Source organism: Podarcis erhardii (genome assembly GCF_964252035.2).
Source record: "Podarcis erhardii genome assembly, chromosome: 12".
NCBI lineage: Eukaryota > Metazoa > Chordata > Lepidosauria > Squamata > Lacertidae > Podarcis > Podarcis erhardii.
This window is the reverse complement of record NC_138513.1, coordinates 16,047,687-16,073,899: the sequence shown is the minus strand read 5'-3', so window position 1 is coordinate 16,073,899 and position 26,213 is coordinate 16,047,687. Positions and strand designations below refer to the sequence as shown.

General features: G+C 42.0%; 1 protein-coding gene across 3 annotated transcripts in view; it reads right to left on the bottom strand.

Moving 5' to 3' along the window:
• NRP1 (neuropilin 1) overlaps positions 1–26,213 on the bottom strand; it is a 127,956-nt gene that overhangs the window by 62,361 nt on the left and 39,382 nt on the right. For all 3 annotated transcript variants that reach the window (XM_081834238.1, XM_081834236.1, XM_081834237.1), the window contains exons 3-4: positions 14,615–14,796; positions 7,101–7,328 (exon numbers count right to left, since the gene is read on the bottom strand). In XM_081834238.1, the coding sequence (XP_081690364.1) occupies positions 7,101–7,328; positions 14,615–14,796 (410 nt within the window). The remainder of the gene's footprint in view (positions 1–7,100; positions 7,329–14,614; positions 14,797–26,213) is intronic.

The window sequence follows — 26,213 nt, the reverse complement described above, 5'->3', positions numbered from 1 at the left end:
CCCATAAGTCCCCAAGTCCTACCACAGCTTCTGTACAAGCTGTTCCAGTCGTGCTTTTCACAGTCCCCTCACATCCACCCTTCTCTCCCTGCCTCACCTCCTTCAGCCAAAGTGTTTCTGCTTACCCTTTTCTCTCAATTCCATGGGCTCCCTGCAAATTTCAAATACCACTGAAAACAGTGGGTGGCCAGCATTTAAACACGCCACATATTCAAAACACATGGCTTGCCCCAGAGAATACTGTGAACTGCAGTCTCCTGCTCAAAGATTATAGTTCTCCGTACCCTTAACAAACGATTGTTCCCAGGATTCGTGTGCTTTAAATGTATGGTGCACAGACAGCATTATTCTATGCCAAGATTTCCAGCTTGGTACGCTACTGATGCAACTCCAATCATGTATGATCCTTGGCTGTGCTGGCCAGACCTGATGGGAATTGCAATCCAAAATATCTAGAGGGCACCAGTTTGCATAAAGCTACTATATGTGATTCCTCTCTGTTGCATACTAATGGTAACTCTTTATCTGCAAGACAGGAACTCCTCCAGGGTATGTAGGTATGGTTATGAAACTCTCCATGCAATAAGGTGAGATCACCTCACAGCAGAAGAGGGAAAATCCCCATAAGAAAACTGCTAGGACATAGAAAAGGCAATAGATTTAGTGGCTGTTAAAAAAAAAAAAAAAGGCAAAGGACGACTCTGGGGTTGCGGCGTTCATCTCGCTTTACAGGCCGAGGGAGCCAGTGTTTGTCCACAGACAGTTTTTCCGGGTCATGTGGCCAGCATGACTAAGCTGCTTCTGGCGCAACAGAACACCAAAACCAGAGCAGCGCACAGAAACCCTGTTTACCTTCCCGTCGGAGTGATACCTATTTATCTACTTGCACTTTTGGGCATGCTTTCAAACTGTTAGGTTGGCAGGAGCTGGGACTGAGCAACGGGAGCTCACCCTGTTGCGGGGATTCGAACCTCTGACCTTCAGATCGGCAAGCCCAAGAGGCTCAGTGGTTTAGACCACAGCGGCACCCGCTTCCCACTTAGTGGCTGTTAGTATAAGTGAAGAAGTGATGAGGAAAAAGATGAATAGTAAGACAGAGCCAAAAGTTTAACCATGAGTGATAAGCAGATTCAAAATGACTTTATAGTCTGTTTAAAATTTGGCAATGCCCACACGTGTGCACAACAGTTTCTAAGCACTGAGCTATGGCACCAAGGCAGACTACTGCTGTTACACTGGTCTGTGATGGCACAGAAATAAAAGGCATGTGCAGAACTTACACCGATAGCCTCTGCACTGATTTTGCATGTTTTTGTTTTTGTTTACTTTTTAATTATAGGGACACGGGTGGCACTGTGGGTTAAACCACAGAGCCTAGGACTTGCCGATCAGAAGGTCAGCGGTTCAAATCCCCGCGACGGGGCGAGCTCCCATTGTTTGGTCCCAGCTCCTGCCAACCTAGCAGTTTGAAAGCACGTTAAAGTGCAAATAGATAAATAGGTACCGCTCCAGCGGGAAGGTAAACAGGGTTTCCGTGCGCTGCTCTGGTTCGCCAGAAGCGGCTTAGTCATGCTGGCCGCATGCCCCAGAAGCTGTACGCCGGCTCCCTTGGCCAATAAAGCGAGATGAGCGCCGCAACCCCAGAGTCAGTCACGACTGGACCTAATGGTCAGGGGTCCTTTTACCTTTACTTTTTAATTAAGTTTACTAGAACCTATGATGTTTGTCGTATGATGCCCATACATAACAGAAAGGTTTGGAGAAGCAAGGAAGGGAGGCTGCATTGTAATTTAGGGAGGCATATGGCACTGTGACGCAGCTTAACATGCACCACCCCAAGGCACTGCAAGTGTCTGGCAACTTTTGATGGAGCCATGGAAGTCTCTTCATTTGTGGCTCCTGCTTTTTTAATCTCCCACGAAAAGGACTCTGGGGTTTTGTGTGTTTTATCTTGAATCTGACTAGTCAGCATCTGGCCTTTTCCTCTCATTGTTTCCCCTCCTTCTGTCCAATGGGCAAACATCTGTGACTTTGCTCCTTTTCCATTAGGCCCTTTGATCACTGCAGCCATTGACCTTAATGAGGAAGAGAAACGAAGCCACTATAATTCCATACCCTGGTACTTATTCTGAGCCACCCTCTTCACCCCCACCCCATTTCCTGCAAGGATGCTTCCTTTGAAATAGCAAACAGAAGGGAACTTGTTTCAAAGCAGATTCACACTTTTAAGATTCAGCGTGACTCACAGGTTCATACTTTCTTTAAGACACATACATGGTAATTTAAAATTTTATTTGTCTGAATACTGCCACTAGATATCATGGCTGTGGGCTCATCATCTAGCTGTGTAAATACAGCAGCCAAAAGATTTGCAGACTATGATATAAAGAGGTATTGAATTTTCTTACACAACATGTAAGACTTTGCCTACTGAGTTAATGCAATATTGATCTGACCTGAACTGGATAAAATAGAGGTTTTTAGTCTTCCTGTATAAATACAGAGCATTCTTAAACATCTCTCTCTCTCTCTCTTTTCCAATTTCAAGCTTTCAAACTGGCGAATGACAATAAATTACTTAATAATGTGCAAAAGGCGACCACACTAAATGGTTCACTGTGGAGAAAACATCTTGACCAATAATTCATGAGATTATATCACTACCTGCTTAGCTAGAATGTGTCAGTCTTTCTTGAAGGCTCCTATTAATCTTTCCTTGCCTTGTAATTTGTGAGCGAAGGGTCAAATGGATTCCAGCACAGCAAATCTACTTGTAGCTGCTTAAATTGGAACTATAGAGTGTCTGGGACCCATTTGAAGCTGCTATTAGAAATTATTTTATTTCGAGATGTTTGGTCCTATTCTGATAGCATCAGTCCTGGAGCTGTGTGTTTATGAGATTCCGAACTTTCATGTATGGAAATGTAAAGTGAAAATGTCATTTGTTCATTATTATTAATTTGATCTAAGATATTATAATCATGTCAAGAACAATTACACTGCATAAGAACAGAGTGTTTGCAATTTTTCAACATTTTGATTGAGAGAATGTGTTAGCTAGCCACCTTTAGTGAACGTGAAAAGCAGAGTGCAATGCGATTAAAGCTCCACTGACTTAAACGGGCAATTAGACACATACTTATCAGTGGAGTTTAGACTTTCTTATGGCAGGGGTAGAGAACTCCTGTGCCCTGTAGATGTTGCTGTATTACAACTTCCATTATCCTGACCAAGGCTATACTGACTGAAGTTGATGGAAGTTGGGAGCCCAACATGTTCTAAAACCAAGTCATATGGACTGATTGCACCAATTCAAGCATGCAGTTCTGCATTAGCAAAGGCTGTCCATTTCCCTCCAAGAGCAAAAAAGCACCCCATATGGCAGGGAAGCCCTTATGCGAGTAAGGAGTCTTTCTCTCCATAGAATAATATAAAGAACTCCTTTATGAGCAGGGCTTTGGAGAACATCCATGCTGTTCCAAAGTTGAAGCAGCGGGAATATTTTCAGAGCAACCTTATATGTGTCCACTACTGAGTTTAACTGAGCTTACTCCTAGCTAAGTGTGTATAGGATTGCAGGATCCCAGCACCCTACTTGACATGGATCAGCAAGAGCCAGTGTGGCAGATGGTCAACCAGACAAAGCTTCAGGATCCCTACACATACAAGATCCCTCTCCTTTCAGGAGCAGGGAGCTAGGAACACAGCAGTGAGAGAGTTATACAGAGCAAGCAATGCAGTTACATGTAGCCCAAGTGTCCTGTGTCTGCTCTGATGTTAAAATGGGGCTTCTCTTTCAGGGCTTTCTCCCTGGTGGGTGGCTACTCCACAAATATCCCCCCTTTCAAACTCAAGCCTCTGTTTTAGGTTCTGAGAGAGTGGCCATGTGATCCATTAAGAAGAGCCACCAAAGATCAAGATCCTACGATTCTATTCCCCTTTCTGTGGTGCATGTGATGGAATGTTTTCTCCTATAATTTTGTTTCTGCCATTGATATTGAAAGTAATCCCAAGGCCATCCTTAGACATTTTATTGACTGAGCTCCACTCCCCCCACATGCACAGAAGCTGGTTGGATCTTCAACACTGGTGATGGGATGGCATCCTCCGCCACACTGGAGACAGCAGGCTAGATTAGGGGGACCACAAAAGGTTGTGGGGCTACAAAGTGGAATGGGGGAAATTCAAGATGAACAGGTGAGGGCTGCTGTTGTGCTCCAAAATCTGCCCCCTTAGGCAGTTGCTTCACTCTTCCCAATGGTTGGGTCAGCCCTGAAAGCAGAGGCTTGACTCTGCAGGGTAAGGCTGAGTCCTCCAGCAATTGTCAACATTGCCTCCTTTCTCTGTGAGATGGACCATTTTCCAGGACCCCTGACACAGTTCTGGTGACAAAACTGGAATACAGTAGCCACGCCTTACCCAACTGCTTTAATCTCAGCAACCATCTCCTATTGTCAGTGCACATTACACACTTTCTCCACCAGCACCATTTTGACAGGAAGAATGTGTTCCACTTCATGTCTTTTAATACAAAATATTAAATAATGACTAATGTTACAAGCTGACATTTCATATACCTACACATGCTAAATCATGCACATTTTCAGAGCACTCCCCTTCTGGGAGAGAGATGCCAGCTAAGTAAGTAGTTATAGAAATATATGTTTTAAATGTCACAATCCTGATTTCTATAGTTTAAACAAAACACACTTTTAATCCAAAGATACATTGGGATGATTATAATACTTGCTCATAATGATTCCAATTCATTCATTTTCTAGAACCAGAAAATTACTACTTCAGCGGCAATAACTTTGACACTAATCTCTTTGAAAATATTTCAAATAATTCGGCTGATTGGTCTTTTTCTCCACATATCTTCTGAAATTGAAATTTCCACCGGAGTGCTTTTTGCTGTTTTAAAAAAACCCTATTATTACATTTCAAGGCACAGTTTTAATAGTGCCTTGAACTGCCATGAGACTGTTCTAATCGACAGGTTAAATACTAGAAAGACCTTCAGTCATTATTTTGCTTCCTCCATTACTCCCCCTTCAGGAGTAATCATCCCCCATTTGTGTAGGATCATGTTGGAGACAGCAGGACCAAGTATGCTAAGCACCACCTTCTCTGTCTCATGCATGAGTTCAAGGCAGAATTTTGCAATCATGACTTCAGGAGCCTCCATGCTTCGGAAGTTCACCCTCCAACTTGGGGAGGGGAATGAGGACGGCAATACATCTTAAAACAGCAGTCACCATGTCCCTGTCACCGGGACAGCCACCATGTCACCGTCAGGGGTGATACTGGCTTCCTCCAGTAAATAGAGCAGTTGTGGCCAGTGCGGTTAAGAGTGGTGGACTCGTAATCTGGGGAACCGGGTTCGCGTCTCCGCTCCTCCACATGCAGCTGCTGGGTGACCTTGGGCTAGTTACACTTCTTTGACGACTCTCAGCCCCACTCACCTCACAGAGTGTTTGTTGTGGGGGAGGAAGGGAAAGGAGAATGTTAGCTGCTTTGAGAATCCTTTGGGTAGTGATAAAGCAGGATATCAAATCCAAACTCTTCTTCTTTGTCTGCCGCTAGCTCCTGTGGCATGGTGAAGAGAGGGTGGAAGGGAGGTCCCTCTCTGACCTGGAAGCACTGCAGCCAGCATGTCAGGGGACTGCCATCGGAACAGGGAAGGGAGGCAGAGGGGCAGTTGGGATACAGGGAATCTCCGAAAATCTCGAGAAGCAGCTCCTCTTCCTGCAGTGGGGAAAGCCACACCTCCACTGGGGAAGAGGGGAAGGGACCAGAGAATGCTGCTGGGAGTCTCAGCACCGCTCCTGGCCAAGCCTCTTCCGTCGCCCACCTTGCGCAGAGGTGTAAAACGCAAAGAAGGTAGGACAAGGCTGGGGGTGACAAAGCTCTTATGTTGGGGGAGGACCCAGAAATGACCTCTCCCAAATTCTGCTAGCGACTGAACTTGTGGTTCTGCACTGTAAATAGTTTTGCACCAAAATAAAACCTGTAAAAGACAGGACGGAGTCCTGACTGGTTACTCACGAGCAACCACCACTACCATCTGACACAGCATGTGAATGGTAAACATGGGTTCAAGTTGCCTCGGCCAGGCTTTGCCTGACTCCATTGCTCAAATAATTTGCATGTTGCCTCAGCTGGCTGCCTCATTCTGGGCAATGCTTAGAACAACTCTAAGACCTGTAGTGGGTGCCTCACGATTTTCAGTTTCTGCTGTCACTTTTTCTGCACAGGGATTTTATTTGAAGTTAGGGAACAGGACAACCAAAATATTTTTCTCTTCCGCTGTTCATTGCCAGATGAGCACAAAAAGTTTGAAGAAGTTATCAAGGGCAGTTTGCTTGCACATCACTGCATGTACGACTCCCCTGGCTTAGGGACATCCTAAGAGGAAGTGCTCAACCTAAGAGAACCATAATGTTAAACTCCATTGAACTTGTAATAGCAGCAGCAAACCACAGGATAATGCAATAAAAACCCTTACATCCTCTCTCCATTAGTGCTAACAACATACAAACTAATTCTCTAGAGCTTGCATTAGCAAGAGATTACCATAAACGAACCAACTGCAGCTTTGCTGAAATCAAAGGGAGATATAACGTGTGTGCATGTATGTGTGTGCGTATATATACGTGTGTGTGTGTGTATATGTGTGTGTGTGTGTGTGTGTGTGTGTATATAATCTCAGTGTGTCATTTGGCACAAGGGCAATTTCTAGAGCAGAAAAAGCATGCTATCAAAAACACAGGACTGTCACTGGAAATGGTGGCTCTGTGTTAATTCATTTTCCCCTCCATAATGTGTAGTTCAATGGACCTCCTGTTCTAATGTCATCATGCTGTGCGTTTTTTCAGTTTCGTGTCACTGACTACTGCTGGTGGGAACAGGGAAATGCTCAATATAATGACATCAAGATACAAGGTATGTCATATGATGGAGGGTGTGGGAACTCTATATGGGATAGCTGTTTTGGGTGGCAAGGTATGTGATAGATGTTAGAAGTCAACATGCCTTCTATAGCATGCTGTGGGATTACAACCCTGCAGCAGGCAGCTCATTTTAGATACGTATCCTACCTTCAGGGAATCCATCCCAGATTTCTAAGCGGTCATAGCGGCAGAACACTCCTGCTGGAGGATTCGAATCTGGTTCCAGTTCAAAGCTTTCAAATTCCAGTATAATCTCTGACATCTTTGGTGCAAATACAATATAAGTGCATTCAAGGCTATTGGGATATTTCTCAGGGAATCCTGGTGATTTGATCACCCCACTCATAGACGTGAAGTTTCTGGAGCATTCTGGTCCTGCAGAACAAAAGAAACAAATATAAACACAATATGCTGACTTTGTGCTATTCTGGTTCACTAGAAAACAAATTAGACCATTTTATCTTTCTAAACAGCAGAGTGGCTTTTCGGTGAAACACCTCACTTTAATCACCATATTAATCATCCAGCTAACTTGTTCCTGTTATTGACAATTGGTATTAAAATGTAATTCACAATTATTGCATGAACTCCAATTTTCAATTTGTAGCAGGGTGATAATGGGAAAAAAGAAAAAGAAAACTTGTGCCAGCTCCAAAGAAAGGGGTGTGTGTGTGCAAATTATGACAAAGTCATGTGGGAACAATGAAAGTGTAAGCTGCAGAAATCTCGACAGCCCTAGGGAAATAATTATAGCCCCTTCAAGCTTAAATCTTAAGGCTGACAGCCTTTTATTGGTAAAATAGAAAATTTTGCAAGAGGAGGGGAGTGGATTCGGTAGATGGAGCAGAGGTTTCAGATTCCTAGAGCAGTGACTCAGTAACTCTGCCAGATGTGACCTATGCCTCCTTGACAAACTAGATGTGAAAGGTAATTCGTACTCGTACCAAGGGTGACTTGACTCATTCTGAGCGGTGTTGACACAGGTGCACCAGTAAAGTGTTGCTGTTAGTGAATGCATGATAAACTGTGTGATTACAGGTCATGTTGCTGGAATCCAACTAATATCAATGTTGACATCCTAACCTTACCCATAACATCAGCCATGGTGTTAGCCTTTAGTGTGCTCCACAAAATACCCTCATACAGCAACACTGGGTACTGCCCACATAGCTCATCCTGCTGCTTTTATACCAGAGAATTCTCAGTCTCACCAAACTTTATCCTACTCCCAACTCTTTCGCATTAGCTTGATTTAAATTCCATTTTAGAAAATCACCTCTCAGAAAGTGCTTTATAAACGTCGTTTCCGTGTGCTCTGGCTTCCGCCACAGTGTTCTGTGGCAGCAGAAGTGGCTTAGTCCTGCTGGCCACGTGACCCAGAAAGCTGTCGGCGAACAAATGCCGGCTCCCTCAGCCTGAAGCGAAATGAGCGCCACAACCCCATAGCCGCCTTTGACTGGACTTAACCATCCAGGGGTCATTTACCTTTTTACCTATGTACCTTATCTTCACCTTGATGCCATAAAGTGAAAATAAAAATCCACGCAGGACCACAGCAAGATCCATCTGCCTCTGCATCCTTTTCCCAAGAGCATCAAGCCAGATACAACTGGGCCATGAGCAGGCCTTGGTAGTGAAGCTGAGAGACATGGACTTGCAAAAGTCCACATAGTGAGCTCCTAAAATGAGCAGCTCCACCTAGAACTCCCAAATCCAAAACCCTGCCCACCTTATCATGCTAGGTAACCTGTACTGATTTATGTGATGTGTGAATTGAGCATGGTTGCATTGCGGAGGCATCATTCCACTGGCCCATGTAATACTGGCCCGTGGGGAAATTCCCCATTTACCACAGGATTTTATTGCATTCCTTTCGGCCCTCCCAGCACCAACTTTAAAAACACTTCATTGTTAGATGTGGTGTTTCATTTCCCAGTGCGAAGAGCATCCAGAGGGAATGAGGCAAAACTTTTATGTGCTCCTTTGGACCCGCACCAGAACATAAGAACACAGGAAGCTGGCTTAGGCAGAGTATGACCATGGGTCCATCTAACTCAGATTGGCGGTGGCTCTCTGGAATTTCAGAATTTCAGTTGTCTCCCAATTCTACCTGGGGATTGAACTTCTACAGGCAAGACAGATGCTCTGGAGTTGAGCCATGGCTCTTCTCTTGGCTTCTCAGCTCTACCACCTGACATTCTTTTGCCTGGAGACTCTAGGAATTGGAGATGTCAGCACCAACACTGTTAACTTCTGTACACAAAGCATGTGCTGGAACTATGACATCATCCATCCTTTCAATATTAGGTCAGGTCTGTGGAGCCTACAATTGAGGCCGGAACCAGTGGGCCTCTTAAAGAGATGTATACGTACACTGAAATCTTAACAAATTTGTGATAATAAATCTCCAGTATAGGTCCACATAAGGAGATTGTATCCTCTTTGGAAATGATGGCAGGAAGCACAGAGAATATTTAGAAAATATCCAGCCTTCCAATACATGCAGTTTCCCAAGAGAAGACTAGTCTGTTAGATGCATATGTATATAAATAATGGCACACCATAGGAAATGGATTCCTTCTGAAATGACATAAACCACGCTACCTCTTGCTGCTTTGGCTACCATCCAGGCAGAGCGGACGTTCAGGAGCCAATTGAGAAGAATGTGATCTCAGTTCTGAAACAGCACCCGAAGTGACGAGATGGCAAATCCAGGCCCTAACAAAGTGGTGTATTTCTGGCAAAAATGAATCATTGCAGGCTCTCTGGTCAAATTCTAATTTGGGAGGTCATACTACAAATGAACTGAATTATAGGTAAAGGCCTAATCTAGCCTTTCCCCTAAATGAGAGATTGGGGACATACAGTGCTTTTGTAAAAGCAGCTCTCCAAATATGAGAGGGTCGCTGATGGATAAGGATAGTTGTTAGTACTAGAGATGTCCTATGTATAGAGTGGTGAATTGAAGAAGAGCAGGGAAGGATGTAGCGAGGAAGTAATTGTGTCGTAAGTATTCATCTTTTCTAGCTAGTGTAAAAATTCAGGCTACCTTTGTAAAACAGGACTGAACCAAAAGAGGAAGTATGTGTGATACCTTTCATAAGTGTAATGCAACAGCCTTTTTGATATTTTTCTTTTCTTTTCTGGAGGATAGGAAGAGATGATGTTGAGGCAGGAAGGGATGGAAAGCAGGATGGTCTATGAGACTTGGAATGGCATAAAGTCAGACCTGAGCTCCTCCCTGCCTCTCCTGCACTATGCAGCTGCCACCTCCATGGTGGCGCTGTGGGTAAAACCTCAGTGCCTAGGGCTCGCCGATCGTATGGTCGGCGGTTCGAATCCCCGCGGCGGGGTGAGCTCCCGTCTCTCAGTCCCAGCTCCTGCCCACCTAGCAGTTCGAAAGCATCCCTAAGTGCAAGTAGATAAATAGGTACCGCTTTATAGCGGGAAGGTAAACGGCGTTTCCGTGTGCTGCGCTGGTGCTGGCTCGCCAGAGCAGCTTCGTCACACTGGCCACGTGACCCGGAAGTGTCTCCCGACAGCGCTGGCTCCCGGCCTCTTAAGTGAGATGAGCGCACAACCCTAGAGTCGGACACGACTGGCCCGTACGGGCAGGGGTACCTTTGCCTTTACCTATCTCACACACCTAAACTGACTCCCACTGCCCGTGGTCTGGGGAGCCAACAGAGCTGGGCTGATTACACACAGAACAACTTTATAGCCAAAATCTGGGTGGTGCTGCAGACCAGGAAGGATCAGGCAAATAGTTTCCACTGCCGGTGTAATTATGGTGGAACAGAGAATAAGGTACTTCTGCTGCTAGAATTACCTGTTCAAGCCACCTGGTGTCTGGACAGGCAGTGACGGTCAAGCCTGACTTTATAACGTACCCAATACAATAATTTAATAGATGAACACTAGATAAGAGATTTTGTATTCAGTAAATTTATTAATTCACCATTAATTTGGATGCATTAAAATGTTTAGATGAAAAGTAAACGTGAACTCTGTGTTTCACGGTAACTGTAACTCTTAGACCACAAATACATGTGCAATCTTTTCCATCTCTGTACATGACAATATCATTTCCACTTTGATATATTGTGGCATAAACTTGAGTTAGAATTACTTTGGGACCTATAACTTTCAATATTCTGACTTTTGTGTGTGCGAATTCTCATTTATAATGTTGCCTTAATGTAACTAATGCCTTTCAGAAGGAGATTTAAAGGATTATACGAGGAAATAAATGCATGAAACTGCTGAGTTGTCACTGAAATGTCAAGGGGAAAGGGCCCCATTGAAAATGCTCACTTTTGCAAATGGCTTATGTAGAGGCTCTTTCAGTAGTTTTCCCAGTGCATACCAACCTTAAAAGTCCATTGCTTAATTGGCAAGGCGCTGGAATTGCGGTCTCTAAGAATCTAAATGCTTTTGTTGTGGAAGGAAAACCTTTGTTCCTATAAAAGTTAAGACCCTCGGGGTTTACTTTATTCATTAATTATCTAGTTTTGGTTAGAGGACTCTCTCGGCTTCTGAATGTGTCATTAGTCTGCTTCCAAGTACAGCCAAAGCTTGTGCCAAAAAATGATCTCACTGTTACTCAGTGGCCAGTCAATAAAGATTTGACCAAAGAGCAGGGAGACTAGGGACCATTTGCCAGTCCTTCTAATAGTGGAAAACCTTCCTGCTACCCTCAGGGTTGCATTCTAGTAGTACAGCATTCACTCACAGCATGCTAGGTTTAGGTAGGAAGCCGTGTTGGTCTGACGCAGTCAAAATAAATAAAAAATTGTCCAGTAACACCCTAGAGACCAACTAAGTTTGTTCTTTGGGAAAGATTGAGGGTGAAAGGAGAAGGGGACGACAGAGGACGAGATGGTTGGGCAGTGTTCTTGAAGCTACCAACATGAGTTTGACCAAACTGCAGGAGGCAGTGGAAGACAGGAGTGCCTGGCGTGCTCTGCTCCATGGGGTCACGAAGAGTCGGACGCAACTAAACGACTAAACAACAACAAAGTTTATTCTGGGTATAAGCTTTCATGTGCATGCACACTTCTTCAGATACACTGAAACAGAAGTTATCAGACCCTGAAAACTATGGTGTGACCTGGTCTGAATAGACATATTGGACTCTTGTCTCATTACATATGCTAAAGCTATTTTTGTTCATCTGCATACTTTCCCTTGCTTTTTCCTGTAGGACTAATTGCAGTCGTTAACAGTCGTCAACAGGTTTACCATACCTTTGAGTCAATCACCCATCTCCTACTACCCTTCTGAGAAAACCCACACCCCACCCTCCCACTATATATTAGGGTCTGGTGACTTCTGTTTCAGTGTATCTGAAGAAGTGTGCATGTGCACGAAAGCTTATACCCAGAGCATGCTAGGTGTGAGGTGTTGCTTGAAAACCTATGTTACGTACCACCCACTGTCAGTATATGGAAACATCACTGCTGCAGACAGCCAGATTGTTGACATCACATGATGCGGCTATCTGTGGGAAAGAAGAATTTCCCAGGATGTTCACAGGCTGGATAAGTCTTTGTGAAGAGTGTAACTTGAAACCTTCCAACTGCGCATGTTCAGGAAGTTTGTCAGACGTGCTGAAAGAACTGAACTGAAAGGACGTGTTTTTCTCTAGTGCTGTAATGTCAGAAATAAACATCATGTAAATAGATTTCTGACTTATTTTCTTTCCCCTGCGGAAGCAGGAGGGAGGGGTTGTGCATTTCCCCACGCTTGGGAAAATGTCGCCTATCAAAATCTCCCTGGTCTATCTGGATATCAGCCAGAGGAGGTTACCGGTATGCAAGCTCCGAGGACAGTGAGAGGGGCCAACCTCTATGGAGGGGGCTTGCAAACCAACACCCACCACCCACTTCCTTAGCAGAAATGCTCTGATTATGTTCTTCATTATCTGCTCCCTTTGTTTTCTGTGGGAATCCTGAGTGGACAGAATAACTTATCAACTGCAAAGCTTACCTCATTAATAAAAACTGAAATGTTTTATTGTATTTATTATTTCATTTATGTTCCACCTTTCCTCCAAAGCGCTTAAGGTGGCATACATGGTTGCCCCCCTCCCTGCTTTATTCTCACCCTAGGATATAGGTTATAAACCACATAGCAAACAGTCACTATTATAAAAATTCTAAGTAAAGTGTGTGTGTGTGTGTGTGTGTGTGTGTGTGTGTGTTTGCTTTAAAAATATCAACAACATTGCTCTTGGACTCCACAGTTTTGTTATTAGGAATAGTGGATGAGGTGACACCAGATAAATTTAAGAAAATAGTGATCAGTGTTAATTACTGTGAGAATATTGCTGAATGCTATCAGTATTACAGTACTACGAGTAGTACAGTAGCACAGAATCCTAATAGTAGGAAGGATGTGAAAATGCAAAACTAATTAACTAAATAAACCAGTGGATTATTTTTATAAATTTATTCAATAATGGAACAAAAGAGCTAATTGCCAGTATACTGGAAGAGAGGTCTTGGAACTAAACTTAACAAATCCAATAATAGCAGAATGGTTTTTAATTACACATTTAATTAAACATATTTTTTTCTCAGCCAACACTTCCCTTTAGGTACATGAACTTTATCTCTTTATTTAATGAAAATGTAAGAATGTCGCCACACAGCTCCCATTGGAGGATTTGCAGTGCCACAGCACAAACCTGGATTTGAATGAAGTCAGGGCTGGGTTGAGGAGCAAAACTAAAGGCAGGTTGCACAACAGCAGTGAGTATGGTATGGGAGTAAGAAAGGGAAGACACCGAGAGGGGAAACATTATGGTTTCAAACAACATCAGAAGTTTGAATAAAGCAGGGATGGAGGGAAATGAGAGGAAATTGGCAGTTTTAAACAACAGCAGAGGTCTAAAAAAAGTGCCTTGAAGTTTAATGTGAACAAGCCGTTTGCTGGTGCACAAGTTCAATCCTGGCACAATGTTCTTGGCTTGTTTGGATTTAGATCAAACAGCAAACCAAAGCTTATGATTTCTTGCTCCTGGAGCAGTATCGTCAACAAAGCTGCTTGTTTGTGTTAAACCATAGTTCAGCATCAATTATGGTTTAATATAACATGTGAACAAAGACATAGCGATTTAAGCATGTCCTGTCATAAGCAGCAAAAGGATTATTTCTGTTAGGGATAAGGGAACAGAGCAAGTGTGGGCAACCTGTGGTCCTCCAGAGGTCTTCAGACTTTAACACCCATCAGCAAAGGCAACATGGTCAACGGTCAGTGGTGATGTGAGTTATAGTGCAACAATATCTGGAGGGTCACCAGTTCCCCACCCCTCCAATAAAGGAAGTTTATAACCATCATGACTTTCTTGTATGATTTCCATAAAAACACTACTGAAAACAGAATGCTAGAAGATATGAATGGTAAATATGTTTTCATCAAGATAGGCTAAGAGATAGCAACTTAACTACAGTTACTCTCTGAGCTCCATGGGTGAGTAGACATTTGAACACAGGATTCCCATTAATACAACACGCTTGCCACTGATCCGTTACAAATTGCTATTTTAATTACCCCCATCCCCAATACTAGGCCTCTTCAGTTTGAACAATCCCTACTGTTAATATTTTAGGCTTGAAATAATTAGCGTGACAAAACAACCTTAAATTATTTTTGCTCACCTTTTTTGAAAATTTCATAGCGAATGGAAAAGCCTGCTCCATGAGTTTCATAATCAGAGACAAACTTGATTAAGAGGTATGGTCCTGTAGATATCACAGGAGGAGGGGCGATCTTGCCGCAAAACTTTCCCCATACTCGGCCATTTGCGTTGTCTCCATCAATCACTTCAACATAATCGTACCTGGTAGATAAATTGAAGAAAGAAACTTTTAACTTCCAGGAAAGAAAAGAGAGCTAATTAATTTAGGAACCATAGCCATGCAGCATACATAATGAAGAAAAATGCTAGCATGTTTGGAAGCTGCGTTATTCTGAGAGATGTAAGCAAAATGCAATAATTAAAATGGACTACATCATGTCTGTAGACATCATCTGGCAACATAGAACTATTAGGAAGAATGGTGCCCATTATGCTTACAGACAATGTCAGCTAAAGTAACCAATTAACAAGAAAAAGGAAATCTCATGAGTACAATTCTGTATTATTAAATTGCATCCTTTGTCTATAGCAGCATTGTTATCAATACATAATACACAGCGTTCTTTTCAAATGGTGAAGTTCTCGCCTGAATTCTAAAATGCCTTTTCAGCTTTAATTTCTGCATAATACTTTAATTTCTGTATGTAGCTCTCTAAACATAGGTCCAGAGAATAATTTATGAAGCTCTAAATATTTAGCGCTCTTTACTACTCCACTGTATATCTTAGCACATATCCTTTTTGCATCACATCACTTGAAATATCTGTATAACATTAGATCTGTTGCACACTCAAAAAAGAACCCGGCTTTAAGTTTTATTTTGAAATGTCTAATCTAAGTGACTGGATTGATTATATTCATACAGAACACAATAATGATAATTTATATCCTACTGTTTCATCTGCATGGGCATGTTAAAATACACTTCTGTATAATAAACTCCAAATGAAAGGATAAGAGATGAATATTGCATTGATTGAAAATGCGTATCTGCCTTATACAAACTCAGCCATTACTCTATCTAGCTTAAAGTGGTTCACTCTGACTCCAGGCAGGTCTTCAGTGCCGTAGAGCAGGACTTCACCACCAGAGAACCTTTCAACCATAGATACTGAGGACTGAACCCAAAACCTTTTCAATGCAAGACACAGATTCTACTAAGGAGTTATGCCCCCTCCCTTATTGATATTGGAAGTTTACCTAAGTATAAGAGTGAAATCAGCAGCTAAAAAATTTATGGGTCAATGGCCAGGACCAAAAGAATCACATAACTGGTTCTGCACACCAAGGAAGGCTATGGGCTTGTTATTTCTCGAATTTCCCAATGTGCTATTGCAGTAATCCTCAAAAGAACTTCATCTCATTTTAAATGCTTTAGAATGCTTTCTATTATTATTATTATTATTATTATTATTATTATTATTATTATTATTATTATTGCATTTGCTGTCCTGAGTTCCTTCAGGAGGAAGGGCAGGATATATGCCCAGTTGATCACTGTGGTCTGAGGGCAAGTTCCAGAGATCATAGAAGCTCAATCCACAGCAACGTGGGGCAGGGCTTTTGGTGTGACTGCCCCTGTTCTGTGGAATAGAATTCCTGTCGAGATACAATTGATGCCTGCTATATGCACTTTCTGGAAACAAGTGAAGGCATTTTTTGTGTCAACAGGCTTTCCCAGGGGGATAAATGTGTCTTTACCATTAGTGCCCCCTTGTTAGCGCTTTAGTCTTGTTTTAAGTGTATTTGTTGTTTTTGTGTTCACACTGGCAATGTTCATGTCATAACAGCAAGAGAAGAGCCTGTTGGATCAGGCCACAGACCCATCCAGTCCAGCATCACATTCTCACAGTGGCCAACCAGATGCCTGTAGGAAACAAGCAGGGGCCTGAGTACAAGAGCATTCTCTTCCCGTCCCCTGTTTTCATCAATTGATATTCACAAGCATTACAACATTGGTGACCACATGCTTGTGGTGGTAGACAATTTTGTCTGCCTGGGTTCCACCATAACCAACAATCTCTCAACTTTCTTACTTTTCTCCAAGCAAAAGTTTAAACAAGTTTTAAATTATGTAACCCATTTGTATAATGCCATGATGTATTACAAGTTAAGTCGCAATTGTCCAAAACAGTTCTGCTCTATCTTGGCAGTGTAAAATGAGATTTTATAAGATTCCAAGCATGTGCACTCAGCATTCAGCAGACCAGATGTCCAAATTGGTTACTATGAACTATGGGACCAGATCACCCAACCAAACCATCATTTATCAGATGACTGTCTTCTCAGTTTGGGTCCATTCTCCCATTTGTTTTTTTTGCAAATGTTTTATGTAGTTTACATCCAGATCATGCTTACTTTCAGAAGGGGGATAGTTGAATTTCCAAGTAACTCTGCCACAGCTGGTTCTGGGAACTACAATTCTCAAACCCACACGAAGAAATCTTGTATTTTTGGAACTGAGGAAAGACTGCCTGCCACTGGTTTATACTTCATTAAATAATTATAGCTCTACCAACAATTAGCTGGACAGATGTCGTGTAATTTTCCTCTTCCTGTTCATGTCCCCCTTCCTGGCCATTGTTTCGTCTACTGCTCCCTCATTACTACAGATCTCCTGTTTTGCTTTTGTACAAAGAAACCCATACATCGTAATGACCACCATAATTTTTGTTCTTGCTAACTACTGTGGAAGGGGAGTGGATTGCTTCTGGCCATGTACAACAAGAGACAGTTTACAACCACAACTCAGAGACTCCAACTTTTCCTGTACTACATCAACATTATTAATATTAGGATGTGTAATTATTTAGGTGTACAGATCCAATGACGTAAATGCGAACTTTTTTTTAACCCTGCAAAGCAACACTACAACCTACACTGCATCTACAAATATAATTAGTTTTTAAAAACTAATCTCAAATATCAAGGCAAAACAGGGAAAAGATAGGCTGATCCTAGGAGTGAAGGACTGGAACTAGGCTGTCAGAAGGATGCTGGAAAGTCATGAAATGGCATGTCCACATGTTGATTTGAGCCCCTTTCTAATACCTAGAAATGGACGAGTATGGCAAATCTTTTATTTCTTTCTGCTCCATTATGTCGGCTTTTAAAACCCATCTACTAGCTTCCCTCCCACCCCACAATCTCATTTTCTTTTCATTATCCCACTATAACTGACATTAATTTGTTGCATTAATTTGTTCTGGCCATTTTGTCCCATTTGCTATGCACACTGAAATGGCCCAAATTATATCAATGTATGTATGGAGGATTTTGTTGTTGTTGTAATGGCAGTAATGTAAACTATATCTGACAATTCTGAAGTGAGCTGAGGGGGGAAAATGTCCTTACAATGACCAGTGCCACCTTTAACAATGCAGTTCCAAACTGTCTGTGGCCCATTACTTATGTTTACATGAGATCTCAGGAGACAACTGCAAAGATGATATCACTAGTTAAAGTGGACAGCTAAAGGCTCTCTAAATTAAAAATGGCATTACCTCACTGGCTAAAACTGTATGCCAGCTTTGGTATATATCAAACAGAAAATAAGACTGACCCTAATGGTACTGTAAACATTAACATATGTGAAATATTGTTCTAACAGCATTTCCTCTTATACGTCGGATGCTCTAGTAGCCATTGATCAGCATATTAGCTTCACTGTCCTTTTTCAAAGGCAAGGAAACAAAAAGAGGAAATGTTCACTCTGAGACAGTTTTGCAGATGTTTCATGTGGTTAAGATGGCTCAAAAAGAGATCAGAAAGGTGGATTTACAATTGCCCTGCCTTGAAAAAAAGAAGAAGAGAATGAATCAAGGTTTTCCTACACATGTGTGTCTATGAATATAGCATAACTGTTTGCTGCAGTCTTTCAGATTAGAGCAACAGTATTTCTCGTAGGTCAGGGTGATACTTGTGGGTTCTTGCACCTCCTGGGATTGCTCATGAGCGCTTATTGTTTACATAGATAGTCCTTTCCCCAATTTGTGAAATATTTATTGAAAAGTTAACTGAAAGAAAGAAGGCACACAAAGCTGCCAGCTGCTTTCTAAATTTAGCTGATCAGCTGCTTGATACACAGCCCAGCTGAAGCTGAAACACTAGGATTTAAGCTGTTTAAAATGAACCAGTTAAAAACCTGATATTCTGAGAATATGGGTTGTGAGGATCAATATAGAACTTAGTGTAGGACAAAGTGGTTCATGGGATGGATCAAGCACACACCTTACTCCTGCAGCTCAGCTCACATTCATGACACTATTGCTCATTACTTTTTCCAAAAGCTTTGCTGCAAGGTCATAGGTGTAGGCTGAACTGTGCATGTGCTTGAGCCAATTCTAAGAATGTAAGAAGGGCCCTTATAAAAATGCAAGAAGATCTACATAGTCAAGTATCCTGTTTTCACAGTGATCAAGTGGATGGGAAGCCATTTCAAGCATGTGTGCCACATTCAGATTTGGGAAAAGTGCAGTTATGTGACGGACTGCACACTTTGAATTCAGAAGGTCCCAGCCTCAGTTTCCAGCATCTCCAGCTCAAAAGGAATCACAGGTATCACTGGCAGGCGACGAGAAAGGCTCTCTGCCTGAAAGCCAGCAGAGATGCCACCAATCAGAATAGAATATACTGGCCTAGGTGGAGAAATGATTTGACCTTGGTGTGAGGCAGAATCTAGGTTTCGATGGATCCACCAATCCCCATTATTAAGTAATCAATTTGGTATTGTGGTTTCGCCCTCAGTTTCACTTATCTCCACAGTAATAAATTACCGTAGCTAACATCTAAGTACTTTGTCTAACTAGGGTCTGCAAGACTCTTTAGTCTGTGAAGATGTATTTGGAGATTTTAAGCAGTTCCATTCAAATAAATGGGACTGAACTGCCTTGCATCTAGTTCAATATGTGAGGACCTGGTAACAACTTGGTAGCAGGGTTATCCACTTTCTGTGCACCAGCAATCCTTTCTAAAGCACAGAACAGGCACTCTAGCAGCAATTTAGGCCAACTAACCATGAATGAGAGGTTGGCTCTTCAGTATAGCAATTCCTGCCAAATGAGGTTTAAGCTACTCATGATATGTAGTTTCCCCCTTGATGTTTTCTTTCCTTATGTGAAGGCTGGGCTTCAATGTGAGGTTAACATGAATGCGTTTGCGGAAGTGAATCATAACTTTATTGATGTGCTCCAGCTTCCCATTTCCAAAGCTGATGCTTTCAGCCATGCAAAAGAAAACGAACTGGTACCCTCCACATCTATTCTATTTAAGGCCAAAAGCAGCTGGGAAAGGGAGCAGAAGGGGACATCATTGTTCCTCTTCCTACTCTGGTCTCTTGTTGGAGATTGCAACCTCAGCTGCTGATTTGGGCAAGAAGGAAGGAAGGAAGGAAGGAAGGAAGGGAAGGAAGGAACTACATCTGATTAATATATGTAGCTAAAAGAACTTTGACCAACACAAATTAGCAGGACTAGGGAGGACCTGCATCTGCATATAATGGGAATCAATTAATTTGCTGCTGAGCTCCCTACATTTAACTGCTTTCAAGAATAAACACCTTCCAGAATCCCACAGTTTTAAAGCCAGAAGAATCCCCGTGATGTTTGCCAATTCCACTGTAACCACAAAAGAAACTAAGATGGAATCCGCCCCCCACCCCCACATTGTTCTGCAGAAGTAGTCAAATTGCTTTCACAGATGTATTAAGATCGCAAAGAATGTAATCCAGCCTTCAACAAATTCTGCATCTAGTCTGACACAATTATTGCTTCATAAATTCTGTGACATCCACATGGCAAGATGAGCAGTGAGTATATAGATGGGAAAAGAGAAAGTGAAAACAGCCAGTGGTCTGTGAACATCCCATCCTAGCAATAAATAAAATTATTCAGTCCTAGAAGTTATATCAAAGCAATAAGCTTATGCTCAAAGTGTCCTTAAAAATGCAGTTCATGGGGATTCCTAAATGAAGCGCATCTGTCATTTCAACACCTATTTCAAAATGGCACCCAAGTCCACAGTGCAATAGTTAAAAACAAAAACCTGAGAATGTACATTCACAACTTGAAAACAGCATTGTTACTGAAGAAGCGAGGGAAAGCAGCTTGCATCTCCCTCTGGAGTTGGTACCAGTTCCACTCCATAAGTTTGTCATTAGAAAATGCTGTGCCAGGGATGCAAGTTGGCACACTGGCATTCCTCTAAGGAGACTAAATGTGTCACTTCAGCAGCATACCCAGACAGGATTGGCACACATCCCAGGATGCTGAGCTTGCATTTGTGGCTCTCCCAGCCAGCAAAATCATTGCTCTGTTATTGCTATCAATGGCATGGCAAATATTTTTTACAACATTATAGCTCTACAGGGTCTAGAAGAGCATGGCTATCTGAATACAGACATGTAGCCAAGTACCGCTTAAAGCTTTGTGTTATAAACAGCAGTGGTATTTGGGAAAATGGGAGAAACAAAATCTGACTACTTGTGGCTTGTGTTTGGGTAGATGCCCAGATTATGGTAAATAAACATAACCATACAATCACATTTGCACTCCCTAGGTTCTCCTGAGAAATCTCATTTCCACAATCTTTGGAGGCTTGAACAGAGCAGAAGCACTCCTTGTGTTTTAAGGCAGGCTGCATATGGCTCCCTGTTAAATGGAAAGTGGCTCAAGGGCAGGGTGAGAATCTTTCCCCATTTCTTTTCCAGTTCCACAATCAGGGGCTGAACATGCTGCTACTAGACAGTCATAATTTTATGGTTCAGTAAAAACAATGTCTGGGAAAGATTCCCGCCAGAATTGCAAACGAACATAGAATCCTCTAAGGATCTTATGCGAGGATTGCAAAAGACTATTTTGAAAGCGTTGAGTTACAGCTTCAGGAAAAAGGGTAGGGAGCAGTTATTTAAAAAAAACTTAAAGAAAGGAAGGATGAGATTGTGTTCATTGTAAACCTGCTCCAAAATACAGGTTTGGGAGAATTCCACATTCCCATCTTCAAATATTAGACAACAGTGAATTGCCCATGTCTGGTTTTTTTTCCTTCTGAACAAACCTGTGACCTCGTACGTGATGCATTGCAAACACTGCTGTTGGTAGTAAAGACAATTATATAGCATTGCTGAGTGTTGAAGTCAGCTACTGTACCAACTTACTTATTAAATTCCTATCCCATCCTTCTTCCTAAAGGAGTCAGGCTTGGCACGTTATTTATACTGGAGAGATTTCCATGTCAATGGGCAATAGGATCTTAAAGTTTCTGCTTTATGAGTTCATGCAGTATAACGCTATATGCTCAGAGCTAGAATTGTTCCCCTTGATCCTATCAATCAGCATTTGATCTATGTGTTGAATATTCTCCTCTGAGTATTGCAAGTCCTCCCCATGGGTGTTTCGCTCAAGACACCTGGTAGAGGAAATCTGGCTTTATTGGAAACAGCTTAAAATACCAGCTGTTTCCATAAACTCTGGGTATTGCATACAAGACTGAGGGTGTAAGGGGTGTGAAAAATGTTTGGAAGGTTGTATTTTCAAAACAATAGCACATGTGAGTTTCAGGTGTCTGTGTATTAACATACAGCAACAGACAGCAAAATTCATATCTGTTTTTAGGGGGAAACAGAAAATAGCATGAGATTCAATCACAATTAAGTAATGGGTGTTCAGATCAGTTTGATTCTTGTGGAGAAAAGCAAGGAACATTTCCAACAAGAGCTGCAATCATAACCTAACCCCACTTATCTGGGAGTAAGCCCCATTGAATTAAATGGGACTCACTTCTGAATAGAGATGGCTAGGATTACAGCCAAGTTTTATTAACATTTGGGTCTGCTATTAAGTTAGGATAAGCAAAGGATATATTATGTTTGATTACATCTGGTTGTTTTTATTTCACACACAGCTAGACTAGCGAGAGAGAAGCAAAAGCCACAAATTACTTGAAGGAAGAATTCCTGCTTCTAGTGCTTCAATAGACCCATATACCAATGCTGATGATAGGCTGAGACTGTGGAATTTACAGCTGTTGACATCATATTGGACAACCTGGGTGCCAGACTTCCCAATACAAATCCCAGCTTTGTTATGAAGAGACACTGAGATCAGATAGGGTGCTATCAGTTTATCTAGAAAGATAAAGCCAAAGATATATGCAATGTACAAAACTGGTTGTTGCTTTCTCTTATTACAGCTTACACATTTGAGACACTTGCTCTAAGGCATACTCAAAATAATACATTTCTTAAGGGAAAAAAAACTTAAAAATAAATGTAAATATGTTAAAGAACCTAGCTAATTAGCTGAGTTCTTTAAGTTTTGGCATTTTTGTGCAGCACTTATTCGCCCAACCCTACATTTCACACATGCTTTAAAAGTTTCAGTCCATGCCAGTGGTTCTCAAACTTTGCCCCCTCCAATGGACGCCACGAAAATTACTGAGGGCCTTGACAGACCACTTAACAATTTTTCTTCCTGTTGCAGCAGTTGTAATGCGCTGTGCTAGATGCTGTATGATTTTTAATTGCTTTTTTGTTCCTTAAACACCAAATATTAATACAATAAAATGCAATATAAAAGAAACAATAAAAATACAACTAGAAATCTCTCTCTCTCCATATATATATATTTAATGCAGACACACTGCGGACCACCTGAAGCTTCACATGCTTCTTCAATGTTGGTCTTAGTGACCATGTGTCATTATTTTGGAGAAAAAGCGGTCAAATCTTGATCTGGAGCATAATCTCAATTTAAAGTATATACTAAAGTACGTTTTTCATCAGAAAACAGGCATGCAGCCCAATCCAGGTTGGGATTCTGCAGTTCCTTTTTCTTTAAAACAAAAGCAAAAGGTTAAGCACACTTGTTTAAACATGTACCTGGCATCAGGAGTAGTTTGCCCCTGAAAAAACTCAGGGCCAGCAGAGGCTGTCCAATCTTAACGACACTTGTAAAATACAAAGGTGTAAATGACCTCTCCAACCAGTAGATGGTGCTGTATTATTTCCTTACTGCTTAGCTGATTTTCTGCATGTTTCCTTCTAAGAAGTACCTGGAGGTGTTACCTGTCACTATTGTATAACCCTTCTACTATCTGTATATTATGGTGTCATGGGAGAAAAATATATTTCCTGGTAGACTGCCTTGGTTTCTGGCTGCGTATAACAGAATCGAACTGGGGGCATGCTGGACAGTTGCCTTGTGGATATGCCCACAAAATAAAACTTCCATTTGGATGCCCATCACTGATGTTAAACCAGGTGGTGAAGTATAAGTAAATGTAAAACAAATGTGAAAGAGCAGCTACCTAACCCAGAAAGAGATTATATAATACATAGAACTATTTGTTACACAGATCCGAGGTTGTCAGCAAAACTGACAGACTCAAGCCCTTACCCTGCAAGGCAGAGAGCAAGGGCGTTTGAGTTTACTACTTTTGAAAGCAACCTGTGCTCTGTGTATAGATTATATTGGTGCTCATAGCAGCGTCTTAAAATCTGGTGATGGAGAGTAATCCAGTTTTGAATGGCAAAGAAGCTGCTGCTGTCCTTCGAATGTGTCAGTGGGTGCAGTGATCTTGTCCTTCTCTCAGCTGGCATCCCCTTTCCAGGCTTGTGCTGGGAAGAGCCAGCGTGGTGTAGTGGTTAAGAACAGTGGACTCGTAATCTGGTGAACCGGGTTCGCTTCCCCGCTCCTCCACATGCAGCTGCTGGGTGACCTTGGGCTAGTCGCACTTCTCTGAAGTCTCTCAGCCTCACTCACCTCACAGAATGTTTGTTGTGGGGGAGGAAGGGAAAGGAGATTGTTAGCCGCTTTGGGACTCCTTAGGGTAGTAATAAAGCGGGAAATCAAATCCAAACTCCTCCTCTTCTTCTTGTGCTCCAAGCTGCCAGAGCAAGAGTGTGAGCACGACACCCAAACTTTAAGCACCCTCACGTGATGGCACACACAAAAGCAACCTGCAACTTCTCCTACAGAAAAGTCGCTGCTGTATTAGTCTCTTCAAGTCCCTCCTGGTCCTGGGGAACAGCAAATGAGGGGATGGAGGAGATTCTAGCCCCCCCATCTCAGGTGCCATCTCTTCCTCCAGCCCCAACTTCTGCTCTGCATCCTGCACCTCCTCTTCCCGTCTCCACCTGCTCAGATTCTTCCCTGGTTTCCAGCCCTGGCTCATGCCAAGTGCAAAACTCCATAAATTGCTGCCTCTGGATCAGCCTCTTGCCCTCATCCTCTGCCACCCATTCTTCAGAGCCCTGCCAGCCCCTGATAACCCACAGCATGCTCTGCTCCTCAATTGCACATCACGCCTTCTCCTCTAACTAGGGGAGGTGGGATCTGGGCTGCATTGTAACACAAATTTATACTATTTGCCTTTCCCACACCAATAGACGAACTTTAAAACTTAAAATTTGCACTTCCCCAAATTTTGTCATGCAGTTCTACAAAAGACAGGGGTAAACACACACAAAAATGCTTATATTGGTTAAAATAATGGTAATTATATTATAACTGTAATGGCATTATATTAGGATAAATTGATTTCTTTATTTTTAAAATAAAAGCTGCCGTGGCGCTCTCAATGTTGATGGTTCCCAACTCCCACCAGCTCAACCAGTATCACCAGTGGTCAAGAATGATGGGTGCCATAGTCCAACAACGTTTGGAGAGCCACAGGTTTTCCACTCATGCTTTAATATGATTATTAAATTATACTACAGATGAGGACCGTTTTTAGAATAGTTTTATAATTTTGAAATGTTTCTATACTACATGAATAATAATAGTAATAGTAATAGTAATAGTAAATGCTATTTTTAGCCCTGGAAATAAGATTTCCCTTTGTTAAAGAAGAAATGGTCCGAAATGCAAGAATTTCAAATTGGGTGGTGGTGTGGGGAGAGAAAACACTTAGCAGTTTAAAGACTTCAGATTTGATGGCATTTTCCAGTGTCAAGCTGGTGAAGTTCAGTCTTTATAGGAAATTCACATGCCTTTAATTACTCCAGATCCAGTCCCCAAGTAAAAATGTGACATATGGAAGACATTAGAGTCATTTACAACTTGTTCGCCTCCCTACCTCACTGCAAAACGTTAGTTTCTGCCAACTTTCCACTGTTCTCTGCAAAATAAAAAACCCAGTCTGATTTTAATGGCTGTGTATCTCAAAAGTCACAAGATTTATGAAATTACCAAGTCATTTTTCAACGTTCTGATTCATTGGTATTTATCCATTCTCCAGTTTCATTGCATTTTTTTGTTTTGTTTTTTACAGATCATTTTGTTTCTGTAAAATACTGGGATTTGTTAACAACTTTGCTTGGCAGTGACTTTCTATGGGGCATTGAAGAAATGCATGCTAGGAGGGAGAAGCAATCACTAGAAGGCCATAGGAAGCGATCTTATACTGAACCAGACCATTGATTCATCTGGATCAGTATCGTGTAAATGAGTGGCAGGAGCTCTCCAGGATTTTCTGAATGGGGTTAATGGCTCCATGCCTTCTTTTTTGTGAATTGACCTCTAAATTTTTTTTCATGAGGAGTTGATTCCATTATATTGATAGATCATTTCAATTCACATCCGGTTGTCATCTTTTAAGGTCTCTCCCCCGCCCATGATTTC